The 17,887-nt window shown below is 38.5% G+C and overlaps 1 protein-coding gene across 1 annotated transcript in view; it reads left to right on the top strand.

Moving 5' to 3' along the window:
• The first annotated feature begins 11,896 nt into the window (after positions 1-11,896).
• LOC104126804 (bile acid receptor-like) overlaps positions 11,897-17,887 on the top strand; it is a 6,878-nt gene continuing 887 nt past the window's right edge. Inside the window, exons 1-9 of the mRNA XM_009639409.1 lie at positions 11,897-11,987; positions 13,175-13,540; positions 14,156-14,296; positions 14,901-15,040; positions 15,130-15,234; positions 15,335-15,434; positions 16,556-16,684; positions 17,179-17,298; positions 17,718-17,831. Coding sequence (XP_009637704.1) covers positions 11,897-11,987; positions 13,175-13,540; positions 14,156-14,296; positions 14,901-15,040; positions 15,130-15,234; positions 15,335-15,434; positions 16,556-16,684; positions 17,179-17,298; positions 17,718-17,831 — 1,306 coding nt within the window. The remainder of the gene's footprint in view (positions 11,988-13,174; positions 13,541-14,155; positions 14,297-14,900; positions 15,041-15,129; positions 15,235-15,334; positions 15,435-16,555; positions 16,685-17,178; positions 17,299-17,717; positions 17,832-17,887) is intronic.

Genomic DNA, 17,887 nt, shown 5'->3' with positions numbered 1-17,887 from the left:
CGGGTCGCTAACCGAGCCGTTTTACAGGGGAAATTCAAAGCGCTTTGGCGTTTTTCTGCCGGGGGGCAGGGGACAGCACCCTCCCCGGGGCAGCAGCGTGACAAAGCAGCCTCCTCCAGGTTAGCGCCCGCCGCCTCTAAACGCGCCCTTGTCCGCAGGAGCGCAGCGCCGCGCGTTTCCCGCGCGACAGGCGCGCAGCTCCCCAGGGCGCGCGCTCTCGGGAGCGCTTCGCAACGCGGCTCGCCGAGAGGAACCCCGGGTGGAAAACCTCCGGCTCAAACGAACGCTGCTTGTGCGGTGCAGCCTGTTTGCAAAGGGCACGCACCCCTGACCCAGGGGGGTTCCGGTTATCTTGTTAAATACCCCCTTAAACAGCGTGTGATAAATTCTGGGCTGAGATCTGTTGAGCTGTCATCTTATCTAATATCCTTGTTTGTCCCTTTTAACAGTAAACATCCTCTACTCCAGTTAAAATAACAAGCTTTGTAATGCTGACTTGCTTCTTTGATATTTATTTGCTAACTAAAGCTACTGTTACTGATCTGTGATGTCCTCCATGCTTTGCATAACTTTGTGCCACAAAAGGTTTATTTAGTATTACCAGTTCACTGATGACTTAAGGCATCTTTCAGGTTTAAATTCCCCTTCGCACAGACACTAGAAAAATCTAGGATGCTTTACCAGGTAAAAGTTTATGATCCCAGAGAGAATCAAGCCTAGTGCAGAGGTGCTAAATAAGATAATTTTATATAAATAACAATTTCAAAACATACATACAAACCGGAAGAGAATAAGCAGCTGCATTTGCAGTATTTCATCAGAGTAATTAGCAAAGTATGACATATTTTGCAAATTTGGGAAATGTAATGCTGCTTTACAGTAACTTGTGTTGAACTGAAGGTCTAGACCATGCTTTATAGCATGTTTTAACTTCTGGTCCTTCCTTATTTTTCTTCTTATTAGAGAATACTAAAAAGTTAAGACAACTTGTTATCAGAATTCCTTTTTCATAATGGGCGATTCACAAACATTTGGAAAACGGGCAGATATTACTGTGTTTACCATTCTGGTTATCGAACAGGTTGGCAATAGCCGTGACATCCCTACGTTTTAGCCAACGCTTGTTTCCCCTGTGCCACTCTCTGTCCCTGCCATTATATCCCCAAATGACCTCACCTGTGCAGTTCAGCACCTACTGCTCCTTCACCCTGCCTGGGCTCCCAACTCCGTGGCTGCCTCTAAAGCCCCTGCCAGTACATCAGTTTTTGCAGAGCCTTTGAGCGGCCACACAGGAGCAGGCCTGAGGCAGCTACGTGGTATGGTGTGTGTGTACCTGTTCCAAATCTCCCTGGTTTTCACCTTATTCAGCATCAGGAAGTTCTGTGAAATCAAACACGCAATCGCTAAGATTCCACCTCATTCAGCTTTACAGCAGGGAGGCACTCGATGAGCCACTTAGAAATGCAGCAACTGGAAATTCCAATTCACATCTACCAGGAAGTCAGCTAAGGAACAACCTGTTTGTGCAGCTTGAAGGATCGTTACACCGCAGCAGAAGCTGCGCCTGGATTCTAGGTCTGAACGCCTGGCCGATTCTGTTCCTCGCATTGATCCCTGTGATTTGATGCTCACTCTTCCCTGGCTTCACAGAGGACATCCTGGCCTTCCATGCCAAGCAGAGACAAGCAAGGGAGACGAGGGCCAGCTCTGCTAGCTCAGACTTTCATTTCAGGATCGGTGCAGTCCCTCTGTGGGATCCTGGCTCCTTGAAAGAAAATTGCAGAATGAGAAGATGGGAGTCCGTGGTATTGCCACCACACAGTGCTTCGTCTTGTGTTCTCACTCAAGGACGTGGCTCACCCTCTCCCCAGCAGATCTTTTGACACAGAATCATTTGTTCAACTTCCAGAGGACAGCAGAATAAGCTAGTGTGGCGCCAGGACACAGATTGGATCCCAGTAGGAAAAAGCTCCTTGATTTAAATGCTGGGAATGCTTGTCACCAAAACTTCTAGTATGTAGCAACAGGGCTTAAACAAATCAACGGACGAGCATTTTCTGAGTAGTGGTGACTCATAATTCCTTTGGCTTATCACATCAATTCTGTATAAACTGAAGAGAATGTATAAATTTGGCCTCTCAAACTTTTTAGTGTTTAACTTCAGTTCGATTAAACACTTATGTATGTGTACAAAGTGAAAAATGGGGTTACAAGAGGTTAATGCTTTAATGCTTTTAATAACTCTTAACCACATGGCTGTATTTTGTCAAACAGAACACGGACTTGTTCTAGCAGGAAGAGTGTACGCTGGATAGAAGCATTCTGAGGTGCTCCAAAACAGCAAAGCTGCTACAGGACCCAAAACATTTCTAGGCCATCTTTGAAAAATCATAAATGGTATTTCTGTGATGGAATAAATACATAGCATTCCTGAGTACAGCTGAGGAGGTTCTTGCTCGCAGTAGGAAAATCAAAAAGGAGAGGAATCTACAGAGACCAAAAGAGATTAGTAACAGATACAGCAGAGAATCCGGAGCACAACACGGTACCTGTAAACCTGGGATGAGTTCAGGCATCGGTACCGAGGACGTTGAAACAATGTGCACCAGGTAATGCCCGCAACTTACCGAGGAAGTGGCAGAGGAGTAAATGATGGATAATAATGCACAGAGGGATTGAATGGTTGGAAATGGCCACAGGCAAATTTCTAGGACAATTCTTGGGTTTTGGGTAAAATCATGTTAACCATAGGTGTGGTCAGCAGAGTTTGAAAATTTTTGGCTGAGTCTCTGAAAGAGCTATGCATTACTCACACAGTAACGCAGCAGACATTAGCTTTTCAAAAGCTGAACGCGGTATTTCTAATTTCCACTGCAAGTCCTTCCTTGCGTATCTAGCAGCCAAATACTTCAGTAGCTACAGCTTGTTTAAAAAGCAAACCAGACTTCTCTCTCACACCACACACCCCAACACTTTTTGACTGCTTCCTAGCCTACACCTCAAGGTGGATTACTGTTGCATAAAACAGAGTCACTCTGTGACAAAAGTTATTACCAAGAAACTCCATCTTATTGTTCATCTTAATTATCCTGTTTTGATAAATCTTGAAGAGTCACCCATTGCACCACAGCATTTACATTTATGAGTCCAATATTCCTTTTACTATTAAAACAAATGTCCTTAAGATGGAATCCAGGCTGGAAAAAAAGGGAAAACATTGTAACTGATAAATTGATATATCCAGCTATTTCAGTCTCTCAGCAGCAAGCCTCCACTGCTGATAAAATGCTGACCAAGGGATTCCACAATAATTATTTTGTAATGCTTAATACAGAGTGTCAAGATACTCTGCTTGATGGAAATTGGGTCCAGGACTTGGCTTCTCTTTGCTGTACCTACAAAGAAATACAGTCATTTAAGAACCTCGATGCTTGAAGTTACATTTACAGGTACTCTCTATGGACTACCAGTTCCGAGATCATCGCGGGAGATCGCAATCAAGCTTTAGCTGGTATCTTTACTTTCTTCCACATTGTGCCTTGTTGAATACCGATGCACTGGAGCGTTTTACTGACAAACCTTGGTCTTCCTGCCAAGGGGAAACACATAGATTTGGCACAGGGTATTGAAAAGTAAGGACACCCATACATTTTGTTAGTCTTGAATAGACGGGCTTATTAGTACCTATTCTACCTTAAGGTAGTGGGACTGTCCTGTATACCAAGCTTAAGGGAATGCACAGAAGGACCAGGAAAATTTTGTAGGTTGTCTTGAGATTTTCAAGTAAGTTTAAAGCAGTTTGGCTCTTTCATTAAATCCAACATAAGTCAAGTGTTTAGCTCTTCAAGACTTGTGAAAAGCCTGTAAGCAAATGCATAGTGAAACTAAACAACACCTTCATGATTAAGAAAAAAAGAACATCATTCTTATAAAGATCAAAATTGGTTTTTTTCTCTCTGGTCTGATATGGTCTCCATTATTTCATGCCAGGAAAGCGTTTAAGAACTTAATGAGAACTTTCATCTTCTCCTGAATTGCTTCTAATTTGACTGTGATGATTTGTCTGATGCAAAACAGAAGAGTATGTGTATTATCTTAACACTAAACCAACTGAATGAACATACGCTCTACAATGCTGAATGGGAGCTGTTCACTGTATAGATCCCCTGTCACCCCTTTTGGGGGAATAGCTGAATAATTTCATATTTGAACACTACATAAATTCACGTGGAAAGGTGCTGCCTGATGAAATTTCCCTGGCTAGTCTCACTGCCATTCCTCTGCTGAAACATAACACTTTTGCTCTGTAAAGACTATTTTTCTTTAATTTGTGCAGATAACGGTACAGCTTTAAAAAGCTGTATGTAGGGAAGATAAAAGTTTTGCAAACCAGTGTTCAAAAGAAATGACACACAAACCTTGTTGCCTGAAGTTACAAAAACAAGTACACGTATAAAAGCTACAGAATGGGGGAAGTACTGGGTGAACTTGTAGTACAAATAGCATCTTTTTTTTATGTTTTGTTTCATCATTAGAAGCATTACATTGGATCTTAAGCACTTCAGTCTGGCTGGAGCCCCATCCAACAGAGGCCATACATGTGTGCAGAAAAAGATAGTCCCTGACCTACTACACTCACATTCCTAAGTCTCAAGTGAACCAAACAAGGTTCTCTCTCTGCTGCAGGCAAAATAGGCAAATGACAACAAAACAAGCACATGTTTCTCACCCTTCTGCCATGCAGAATATCCTAACTGTGCCAGAACCACTGCACCTTTTGAAGATTAATAAATAATCCAGAAGAGAGGGTGAACAGAAAGCTTGCATTTTTTTTTCATGAGTTCCTTAACAAATTGTAAATGCAAGTAGCTCTCAGAACACACATTTTTGGCATGCATTTGTCTGCCAGTGTATTTTATGTCTCTCAAACATTTCATTTCTCTAAACCAAAAACAGGTAAGGATGAAGTTAGATAATTTTAATACATAAGCTGTATTGTTAATACTCAATCAGTTTGCTAACAGGACAGAGTTAATCCTATAATGAAATAATCCATATTTCAATATAACCTTTAACTCACATAGAACAACAATTACTGTAATTAGCAGTTAGTTTTCCAAAGGCTCCCGACTGTTTAGTATTTGACTCTTGCTTTCATCATTTAATGATTTACCGTAATGAGCTGGAACATCAGTATTTTGTACTGACATGGCCAAAACAGTTGTCCAGTCATCATTGCCCTCATGTGACAGATCTCAGATGTTTTTGTGAAAAGTTAGCCAAAAGCAACAGACAATGCCATCGCTTCTGTTTCATTTTTACTGAACAACAACAACAAAGTGACCGTAATGACTTGCAGTCAGAGTCTCAGTAGCTTTTGAAGGACTGTTACTTTGCTGAGATTCTGCCCTTTGTTTAAGTTTTGTTTGACAAATGCTTTATAAATGAGCAGAAGAGGTGGTTTATGTTTCATTAATGAGGCTGATAGTGGTTAATTACTGAAGTTACGTAAACAACCCAATACCAGATCAAGCCGAACGGGTCAGTTATGTAGAAAAGATCCAGCTGGAGTAGATATGGTTTCCTTTAACTATTCAGATACCAATCAAGTTGGACAGATCTAAAATCTCTAGCTCAGATGAACAAAAAATTCTGCTTAGCTTGAAAATGAATTCCCTCAACAGGTATTGATCTAGGGAAGCTCTTTCTTGATCTGCAGTTTCAGCACTCATCAAATTCTTAGACCTAACTGCATAAACATAGACATTCTGTGTAGGTTAGACTGCACAGAAGCTCGCTGTTTACATTAATGCTGGAAATGAGGCTGCAAAAGCGGTGCAGCACAAGGTGCTCGGGTCAGACCAATGTCATCCGATCTGATTATTTTCTATGGAAAACATGCGTTTCCCTTATTCTCCAGTTCAGTGACACTTCTAGATTTTGGCTCATGACATGAACTTGTTTAGCTAATATTTTCAAGCCGTATTTATGAGTAACATTTTGTTTACTCACCTCTAGTAAAGCATGCTTGAAGTATACGATTATTTCCTTTGCCCATTAAAACGGCACTAGGCGTGTTACTGATCAGAGACTTTATCGGTGTTTTACAAAACTGACCTATGTAAGGAAAAACAACAGAAGACAGAGCTAGATCTTGAAAGTCCTTTCTCCTCCTTTACAGATCAAAATAACTGAGAACAATTCGTAAGTTCTATCAGGTAGCCCAAACTGATCTTCAAAACATCCGGTGATGAAGACTGTACAGGCAAGTTAATCCAGTGCTATTTTTACCACCGTAATTGCTTTCTCTAGTATCTAATTTAAATCTTCCTTACTCCTAAATAAGCTTTTTATTTCTTGATTCTTTACAAGCATGGAAAACAGTTTCTTTTCCCCTTCTTTGCAGCAGTTCTTTATGTGACTCAGGTGCGCTCTCAGGTCTCCCATTTTTATTGTCACACTAAGCTTTGAATAGGAGAAGTCACCTGTTAAAATAATGTAAATACATGTATTTAACATGGACCCGTCACCTGATCTGAATCACTGCATGACTATGCAAAACAGTTTTATTATCGCAGCTATGAGGACAGCATGTGCGTTGGAGTGAATGACCGTGGGCTAATACATAATGTGGCACTGCAGTTAATTTCTACTACAACTGAGTTTTAGGTTCTTATATATTTATTTTAGAAATTGAATTTACTATGAATCCACTAGGTTTTATAACGTTGAACAGAATGGGGATTAGATACCTTCAGGTACCGGGAGTCAGTAGGCTTTAAATACCCACATCCCATTGCTACATTTGAACAGCTTACCAGTAAGGTATCTTCTGTCAGAAAAAGTACTAAAAAAAAGTTAGTAGTATTTAAAAGCTAAAGGCAATATTTCACAAACCTCTGCTTGTTTTTCCAACTTTTGTGAGAAAGGCTGCAAAGCTGGATGAAAAAGCCAATGGTACATATGAAAGAGATGCTGCTACGAAAAAAAGCTTAGTTCTAACAATTGTAAATTCATTTTTACCACTGAAGTTTTTTTGAGATCTTAATAAGTTGCTGTATAAGGCTGCTTTTACAAAAGACAAATGCTGATCATAATTAAACTTACAAGATCATTGTCTCTGCTGCATAATCTATGCATTCCAGCCCTCTGTCACCACACATTATCAATGCAGAGCATTTGGAAGCTCAAAAAACCCCCACAAGATGCTCAAATAACATCTGTGAGTCAATCTTTTCTGTTCTTGAAAGCCAGACTCAACCATTCCTCCTCCAAGGACCAACAGATTTCTAAATGGTGCCATACTACATGGAAATATTATTTTGTCATGCAGATATCTCCAAATAATACTACTGCAGTATTTTCTCTGCCCAGGAAATGAACATTATCCATTAACACTCACACATGTCAACGTTAAGCAATCAAAATGGGAGAATTTTAAATTCTACCAAGAACGCAGAATATTTAGTAATTGGACAGGGAGAACTCTGGGAAATAGTGACGTGAGGGTCCCCATGGCCTCTGTCCCTGATGACCCAGTTATTATTTGATTTATGTGGACTTGCAGCTGCCCTTGCTTCGACCCCAGAAAAGGCTGTGTGGGAAGTTTGTGCCTCAGAGCCGTAGCATTGCTCTGCGGAGTGTCTGGAGCCCAGTGTATGCACAGAAACTGATAAATAGGGAAAAGGCCCAGTTTGCTCCAGCTGGACTCAGAGCTAGGATCAGTGCTACAGCCCAGCAGACTCAACTCTGGAAGCAAGAAACTCTCTGGAACTACCGTAAGTATTTAATTTACTTTTCTGAATGCTCTGGGATTATAAATTACTGCTCTAGCCACAAATCAGTTTGTCATGTGAAAATATTTCAGGCATTGGGCTTTTTTTCTTCTTTTTCTTTCTATTTTTTTTTTTTTAAATTTCTTTTTAAACGGCTGACTAAATGAAAAGAGAAAACATGAACTTTTAAATTTGGTATCCTACTGCCAAGAATTTGTTCCAACAGTACTTCATTTGACACACAGAGTGAAGTAAAACAACTTTTAAATTTGTTTCCCTTCCCCAAAGTACCTGGAAAAAGGTAAGTTTCAAACAACTTCTAACCTCTTATTTTACAATGTATAAAAATTATAACTTTGAAATAATTATTCATGGGGTAACAATTCCAAAGGAAGATTTCAAGACAACTGCAACACAGTCCATTAGTGAAATAAGCCTATTCCTATTATGGTTATTATATGACAAGGAAGGAGCACATTTAATAAGAAGTGGGATTTCTTCAAACAGCAGCTTTGGGGAGCTTCTTGGCACATTAAAACTGGGAGAAACAGATAAAACCTTAATAATGCATATAAGCTGTGTATAGGATGAATCAAGTGATCCTACAGCTTCCCCTGAAAAATCATTCTTTAATTACAGTAATCAGTGATCACTGAATTGCTTCAGTGAAACCGAATATATCACCTGGTATCGCACATAATTGCCACTGATTGTGCTCAGTAAATTTTTTTTTTCAGTTTTTGCTTTAAATTTCTCAAATTAAAAAATGAAGCAATGCTTTCCAGAAGTAAAAAAGCACAGTGATTAATACTGAGATTGAAATGTGCTATCTAGTTCCCCTACATGATCATTAACATGCCACAAGGTGTGTTAAATAAATGTTGAAGACCTTCAGCTTGAGTTCCTAAAATTCCCTGTAAACAAGAAATTTCCCTGTGACTCAACTGTCAAAATATTTACGATAGCAGTTAAAGTACTGTCAATACATACCTCTTAAAGAGCTCCCTGGAGCGTCTTCCACAAGAGGTATGTTTTGCATCTTAATAAATTTAATAATATAAGTTTATGATATGTTACTTTGTGATATGGTATTTTATAGCAATAAAAATTATAAAAACATCTTGCACCATAAATAACAATAAATAAATGTACGGTATGTATGCTAGTCTGAACATGTACATTCTGTTAAGTAACTGGTTTGTGATTCTACTTTACTTTTATCACTTAATGGCTTATTTTCTTTAATGACTTCCAGCTTTGATAAATTGAAAAGTCTTTCAGTTAGGACTAATAACTGAGTGTTGCTAAATTTCTGTATTAGATGGATACCCAACCCCTTGAATCAACACACATTCCAGTTTATATTGAACATTGTTAGTTCAGAAGACTGATTACTGTCAAAACTAAGCCTGTAAAAGTGCAACACTTTCAAACGTCCTTAAGCAACCTAGAGTCTAGATCACATCTTCTTCTGAAAAAAAAATTAAAATAAAAAAAAATAAATTCTCTCACATGTAGGTTTTAAAATTAAAAACAAATTAAAATTAAAAATAATTTTAATTAAAATTTTTTAAATGGCATTTAGAATTAAAATGAAACAAACAAACAGCAGAAAGAGCATCTCAGAAGTAACCGAGAAGAAGGAAAAGCAGGGAACAGCATGTACCTTTATGCAGACGGCATTTTCTTTCAGGTCAACGTGTCCGACTGAGGACTAAAGACTTTCATCCTAACTGTGTTACTGCTTGTGATTCTACAAAATAAGTTTTAAAAAGTTCATCCTCTTTTGTTTTCAGTAATTTCCACTTTTTAGGCTAAAGACCTTTATGTATCATGTCTGGGAATATATTTTTTTTTTTCTTTTGCTTCCTTTTTAAAGCACACATACACAAAACGTATGGCTATATTTTGAGTACACAAAAAAGAGAAAAGTGGGCACAAAGTATTTTGGTTTGGGAATGGCATGACTTTAACTGCCCCAAACACCCAAAACTCTTACTCCAAGCTTAATTCAACTTTGTCCAAGTTATTATGATTTGAAAATTACAACTGGGCACATATATACATTCTGTCAAGGATTCCACAGCTTCACAGCGTGTAGCTAAGCTTTGTGTGCCTGCAGAATTTACTTGCCTGCATGGCAAAGGGTTGATGAATGTATGTGTGGGCTGAAGAATTGTCCTTTAGGTCATGGTTCACTCCCAGTGAGGTGTGAGAGATTAAGGATGGCTACTGAACTTCTGAGAGACCAGCACATAACGCGTCACGAAATTTCAGCGACTCCTAAAGCTTGCAGGAGGCTTCCCTACTGCTGACTGACTCACAGATAAAGGGTGAGGCAAAGGCTCATGACTATATTGACTATGACAGTCAATCTTATAAATAATCAAAACTTTCCTGTCCTAGAAAATTAAGTTCCTTCCTTGCATAGCTTATTCTGTTCTTTATATTTTGTGTTTTAAAAAGCCCAGTGCTATTTTATATCAGAATAACAAGCTTGTCAATGCTAAATCCTCAAATGTCAGAAAACGAAACAGTTAACATTCATGCACAGGCATGACCATTAAGTCTCACTTCAAGACAGTATAGCATTCCTCAAATAACCACTGGATTTACTACTAATACATTCTCTTAATCGAAGAGTTTCAATTTACAAAGACTCATTCTGAGCTGGGAATTCTGTGGTTGCAACTGGTAACTTTTATTAGCCATAAAAATCAGTAAGAAGGGCTAAATCCTCAAATCCATTCTCGTACAATACCTAAACTGAGGAAACTTTGCCTAATGGAAGTCTGCTTCCAAGATCTAGAATGTTGAATCAACCAACCACCTTGCATTTGGTAAAAGGTACTTCATACTCCCAATATAATATTTTTATCAGACCATATCAGTGTCATTTTATTTTAGCTCCTTTTATTATTTTTATTTAAAGAAATTACTGGAATCCAGAAGCAGATTTCTTCAGCAAATACACATTTTTAGGGAAAAATGTAGACTTTGCCCAGGCCAAATGGATCTAACTGATAAGGACCTCATGATTCAGTGAGTCATTTCTCTTTCAAACAAATATTTACTAGCAGAGATAACAAAAAAATCAGCATTCCAGCCTCACTGCATCTTTTCACCTTCTGCTGACAACACAAAGAGAAAGCGTTCAGTTCCAAAGAGATGTCCAGTTTTGGGGGAAGGGATGTCTGCCTTTCAAGACATGACTTCAGTCAGATTCCCTGAAATTATATATGCATTTTCTCAGCTGCAGCTAGATATAGGTATTGCACAAAACCCAACATGGGAGTCTTTCAAGGAAGATCTTTAAACCAAACTTGCTGTAAATTCTGCAAGAGGCATATACAGAGAATCCTGTGGCACACATAGGCGTTTGCTTTTCTGTACTTTCCAAATACTTAGTTGCCTTTTTCATCTTTTCTGTCTGCCCAGGGAAAGCCTATGAATAGTTGACTGGCAAATCGTCTTGTGAAGTCCTTACTCAATGGGCATCAGATACAACATACTTTTAATCAGCGACTCTCATATATTCCACACATGCAGAGGGACAAGGGGGCAAGGGAAATACTTCCTACTTACTTCTCTAATGGCTACTCCACTACCACTCAATTGCTAAGCAATACCAGAGATTGTCCATGCACATACGTAAACTCAAACCTAGCTGATGCTGGTGTCCATACAGACATTCTTTTTTTTCCCCCCTAAAACTCTTTTAAGAATATTTAGAACACCCTTTTTCAGAAACTCTCTATAAAGTGAAATTACTGAAAAAGAAGGTAAGTTTTGAACCCCGAAGCTCAATAGCTATACTGCACCAACTGTGTCACTGTGGTCTCTCAGTACACTTTGTTATGGTGAACATCAAAGCATCCAACCAGGATCCCGAATCCATACTATTAGGAAAATCAAATGTTTTGCAACCTCATTGAAAGTATTACGTGACTTTGCACATACCTCTGATTTTCTTGTGATATGCAAACTTTTTCATATTCTGGAGTTTTCTGGTTTTAGCTCTGTAGCTAAACCCACCCAGCGATTCTTTCTCACATGATGTTTCTCTTACTTTTCCATTCCTCTAGGTTGCCTTCTTAAAAGTCTATCACGTAGCAAAGTCAATGAAACAGTGCAGTTGGGAGCAGAATATGGCAAATACATTTGTCACTGTACCTGATGGGTATTGTCTTCCTGAGCCCATACAGTATTATGGTGAGTAAAGCAAAATTTTTGTATTATGAAAAAGCAGTATAGTAAAATGAACATCTGTGGAAATTCCTGTTATTTTCTTCAGCTTAGTTTATCTTTACAAGCTCTTAGAAGCTACACATTTGACTATCAAGCCCATACTGAAAGTGCATTGAAATACACTAGCATGTGCTCATACAGATTTTTTGTACACAATGTGATTATGCTGACTGATCATTTCATATAAACATTACTGGTGCTGTCTCCCTTTGACTGGCATGAAGAAGCTACAGGTTTTATTACAGTATTCCAGATAGATACACTATAGAGAAAGGCTATTCTGTATCTTACAGAACTGTAATTGCAAGAACTAGTTTGATTCTGGATGAGTAAAAGCAGGACACAGCCCATTAAAAAGACCTCCCAACTGCTTAAAAAAACCCTTCCACTTTGTTTTTACAGAGATTTGAGCAATCCCAAAGGAAGAATGAAACATGATGCATGTTGCACAAGCTTTCTTCAGTATAGCCTAATAGGTTTAAGGGGGGTTGGATAAAATTAAAACTCTACAGACAGAAAGGCAGAAGAAGCTCTCTTCATAATTCTGTACACACACTGCTAAAATGAAATTTCTTAACTATAAAGGATTGTATGTGGAAAAGTACTAAACAGAACGAGCCTCTGCTTTTTACTCTACTGAATCTCAACTTTAAGACTCCTGTCACAGTAATTTTTACCACTCTCTAATTTCTGGACCATCTTTCTCAGACTCATGTGACATTTTCAAAATTATGCCTGAAATATGTATCAATAACAAACATTTCACTCATTAACAAATTCAATTACTTATGGGAAAATACGCTTCTGTACAGAGGACAACTAATAAAAACAACCCTTAAGTGTAAAATCAAAAGGTGCTATATCATCAGTTGGCAAGTGATAGTCAGTTATGTACTAACAAGAATCCAGTGGCACCCACATGACATTGCCCAAACTGTTACCAAGCCATTTTCACTACATCTAAGATTTTACTTCAAAACATTACAGGTAGCACATTTTAAAAGTATGTGTCAGACTGCCCTCCTGAAAATGTGTTCTTCTAATATTTATGATTAAATATTTAACCTACAAAACATTTTAAAACTTTAAAGTAGCTGATGGTGAGATATTCTTCAGGTTCTTCTCTCATTTTCAATTTCTTCTGTATCTAGATGTTTTACCGGAGCACATCAACTATCAGCTGCAAGACACCGATTTTCAGACTGCGCCTTACTGCCAATACTCAACAGTTCAAATTCCTCCTCCAGTATTACAGTCACAACCTTCTCAGCCCCAGTACAGCCCATATAGCCTGGACTCTCAGTACAGCGACGGGCAGTGTGTCATCAGCAGCTGTGAATTAAGCAAACCCCCTTTCATGGCTCCCCACATTGATGACGGTGGATACCAAGGACTAAAGCGGCCAAGATTAAACCACTCTTCTTTGAGACTGAAGGGACAGGAGGAGCTGTGTGTTGTGTGTGGTGACAAGGCCTCAGGCTATCACTACAATGCACTTACCTGCGAAGGCTGTAAAGGTAAGAGAATAGGCTGGTCTGCATCTTACCCAGGACCATGGCCCCACAGTGCTAATCAATGTTCCACATCTGTGATTTAAGCAAACAGATTTCATTATTTTTAAGTTGACGTTTCTATGGAGGATTGTAATTTATCTAAGGAACCCTTTATCTAACACACTTACTCTGGATCCGCATTTTTATAACATTTTTTGAAGAAATGCTTTCACAGCATGTATTTAATATGAGCATTTCATGCAACTGATTTTTGCATCGATTATTCATTGGAATAGTGTCTGTTTAAGCAGGTGCTGATTTTCTCATGAGCGTTTATTACAGATTTACTTCAGTGTTATTAATTTTATGATTAAAATGACATAAAAACAAGTAATAATTACTTGCCACTTATATTTTAACTTGCTATATGGGAGTTGTCTTGATCAGGCAAGGAAAACAGCAATTAATATTAGTCAGAAAGAACAAGACATAACCATGTTGTTAAAAAGCAAACTTAAAATCAAGGTAATGTTTCCATTGTAAAAAAAAAAACCCAGCCAAACAAAACCCCCCAAAATACTGCTTTTCTTTACATCATTATGAGAAAAAGCTCCTTAGATTCCTGATCCTTGTCTGTAGGCTTCTTTCGACGCAGCATAACCAAAAATGCAGTGTATCGATGCAAGAATGGTGGTCATTGTGAAATGGACATGTACATGCGAAGGAAGTGTCAGGAATGTCGCCTGAAGAAGTGTAAAGCTGTGGGAATGCTAGCAGAATGTAAGTGTTCCTTCCATGCTGGCTACTTTACTAACCAACTCAGATAAAACCTTTTCCAAAGTCAACACCTTCTCATTACACCTAAATGGTATTGGTCTAAACTTCATTTAGCTGTAGGAAAATTTAACTTTGGAGTCTGTAGCACCTGTAGCATCTTCATCTGCAGAAACCACCAATGCTGGGAAGCATCTCCTGAAGTTAGGAGGACTGCTGTTCAAAGACATTACAAGAAAAAAGAGAAAGTACTAACAAGAGTCCCAAACCTTGACAGGACAGCAGTAAGCATATCAGATATGCTTTTGTGTTTGGGGGGAAAAAAAATATTGCACAATAGTTTTTCATTAAATATTCTCACACTTACATGTCACAGAGCCACAAGGAAGGTAACATAAGATGACTGCAAACACTCAGGCCTTTGGTGGACACTGAACACTAACTTGCCTAATGAATAGCACATTGCCATATTCTCTAGGAAGCGTAAGTCCCTATTAGGTGACGGCTCCTGTGATGCAAGATTCATGTTATCTGTAATAATAAAAGTGATTATTTCAAATTGTAATTATTTGAAAATATACATATTGATACATACTTTCATGCCTCGCAGGTTTGCTGACTGAAGTACAGTGCAAGTCAAAGCGGCTCAGGAAGAATTTCAAACAGAAGAGCAGTTTTCTTCGCAGCATAAAACTGGAAGATGAGGGACTGAATAGCAAGCATGTATCATCTACAACAAGACCTGGAAAAGTGGGATATTTTTCTGTTTAAAATACCTCTTTTTATCATTTATTTTTGCCCCAAGTCATTGTCACTTGATTGGTTTATTTTTTTAACAGATCCTAGAGAAGATGGAACTTACTCCAGGGGAACATCAGCTTCTTGACCACATTGTAGCAGCACACCAAAAATACACAATTCCCCTTGAGGAAGCAAAGAAGTTTGTACGTATACAGAACAATCAGCCTGCACTGCTAAGTTGTTATTACTATGCTAAGCACTGTATCTTGGTTATATCAGATGTCTAAATGCTCTTTCGTGCAGCTACAAGAAACTGCAAGTCCCGAGGAAAGTTTTCTCCGTCTCTCTGAGACAGCCGTTGTCCATGTACAAGTGTTAGTGGATTTCACAAAAAGACTTCCAGGTAAGTTCTTTCCTTTGGGAAATGTTACAGAATAGTGTGCCTCTTTCTTTTCAAAAGACAGAAACTATACTGATGGCATGAATCTGAGAAAAATACAGGCTTTAAGAAAACTCTCACTCAACTATTTTCTCTTTCAACTCAGGAAGGGTTACCATTTACTTGTCATGAGGACAAGTTAGAAGCATTCACTTCAAAGGGTTGCTATGATTAGATTTCTTTTCCATTTCTGACATGGAGTAGAGACATCTTCTGAAAGTATGTGGACTTTAGAGTACCATCTTGAGTGAATTACTATTTTAACACATCCTCTGAAATTCAGTTCAGTTTTCAAATTATTACAGTCATCCAAGAAAAAAACAGATGTTCCTTCAAAGGAAAAGGCAACACTGAAGGGACTAACCAGGTGCTCCTAGTCACATTTCCTTTTAATAAAGAACAAGGGAACATGCAATTAAATTCACTACCTTTCAAAGTAAAGTTGACAAAATAACATTTGACAGGGAGGGTAATAACTTTTTCATTACTCTTTACATTGTAAAATGTATTGACAAAAGTCAATCAACAGATCTCAAGCAGGTATTTGATGTAATCTAGCACTACTGTGTGGAACAGATCTGAAAGAATGGATGCCCTGTTTGTTTTCTTCTGTTATGTATCCTGATTGATCAGGATTAAGAAGAGTCAATAAAGTTCCTTTGCTCTTGAATTGTAAGTGCAGATCAGTCTGTCAATTTTTAAAAAGATCAGATATTGATGAATAAGGAAAAAATCTACAGTCAGTAAGCAATGTAGCACATTTATAAGGTATTAGGCCATGTGCTATAAATCAGATATAAAGAAGAAATTTTCAATAAAGTCTTGCTTAGTCCCAGCGTTTTTACTTGTATCTTCCTGTGAATTGTCTAACAATGGACACTGACAAGTGCCCTCTTTTTTTTTTTTTTTCTAACTTGCAAATGAGCAAGGAAGATCCCAATATTCTTTGGTACATGCATCTTTTAACTATGGCTCCTCTTTTCCAGTAAAGGCATTTATTAAAAAATTAATTTTATCAACTCATGTTAGGGGCTTCAAGGCAGCCACAGCCTTCCTTGATGCTTAACATGTATCTTTCTCTGCAGGATTTGAAAGTTTAGCTAGCGAAGATCAGATCGCGCTGCTGAAAGGGTCAACGGTTGAAGCAATGTTTTTGTGTTCAGCCCAAATATATAACCAAAGAATTAGTGAATGCCAACCATCGACGAGTGAAAGTAAGTGTGACTAGCAAGTTTTCTAGTAACACCAGTATGAGGTTCTGCCATTTTGAAACAACTTCCATTCATTGTAATTCACTTAATCTGAAATAATTTCCTGTTCAAGCATAGAGGTACTTAAAATAGTACCAGTAACGCCCACATACCTTCTAAAGGCTTTTTTTTCAAAGAGCATAACAAAAAAAAAAAATAATTAATTTATCTCTGTTTTCCTCCCATTGGTTCCAAACAAAAAGCAACATTTTTGAGTGTTTGCACAAATTGTGGGGTGGATGGATAATATTAGTTATATTAATGACATATATATTGTGGCAAGTTTAACACAGAAGATTTTGACCAGGAATAATGCAACAAATGAACTTGGTGCTAGATGCCAAAAAGAACAATTTTTTTTCTACCTGCATGGTCTGCACAAAAATTCACACAGATGCAGACAAATATTTAAAAATTACATTAAGCTTGGCTGGCAACTGTCATCTCTCTTGTTCCAGGTCATGTAAGACTTTCTGATCATGGGCCATGCTGTCATGTTCAAAACCTTGAGAAAACCAACGTTTTTTCCATGGAAATGTCTCACAATGAAGAGTCTCCAACTTCCACTACTACCACAGGTAACAAGAGGTCTCAGAATCAAAATACTTGGGAATCTTTTGCTTTGCTGGCCCTGTTCTTAATCACTCTGAGCAGCACTGCCAGCGTGGCCACTGCTCATTCTGACCTCTTCTTCCTCCCCTCCCTCCAGCTGCTTTGTTGCATGCACAGGCACTGCATCCTCACAGAAGGAAGAGATGGTGTTCACATTTGCCTGCCTGCTAGGATAAAGCCTTCAGCTATATATATATATATATCAAAAGCTCCACAGTACATCTGCAATAGAACTTTTGTTTAGAAATTAACATTGTTTTCACAGAGTTTGCAAACTATTTAATGTAATGAAACGGCCTGGAGTCTGTTAGGACAGAAGATTGGTAACAGCAGTGCCTGTTTCTGCATTGAAATGTCATTCTGATTATTTCATTTCATTTTTAAGGTATAACCGAGGAGTTTATTTCCGCACTGTTTTACTTCTACAGAAGCATGGGGGAACTGAAAGTGACCGAGACCGAATACGCCCTGCTTGTAGCAACAACTGTGTTTTTCTCAGGTAAATTGGCGGGCGATCAGCTGTTGCGCGTTACACCGCGCTCCCGCTCGCCCCAG

Source organism: Egretta garzetta, unplaced genomic scaffold (assembly GCF_000687185.1).
Source record: "Egretta garzetta isolate BGI_Z169 unplaced genomic scaffold, ASM68718v1 scaffold245, whole genome shotgun sequence".
Classification (NCBI taxonomy): domain Eukaryota; kingdom Metazoa; phylum Chordata; class Aves; order Pelecaniformes; family Ardeidae; genus Egretta; species Egretta garzetta.
This window is presented reverse-complemented; position numbering and strand designations above follow the sequence as displayed.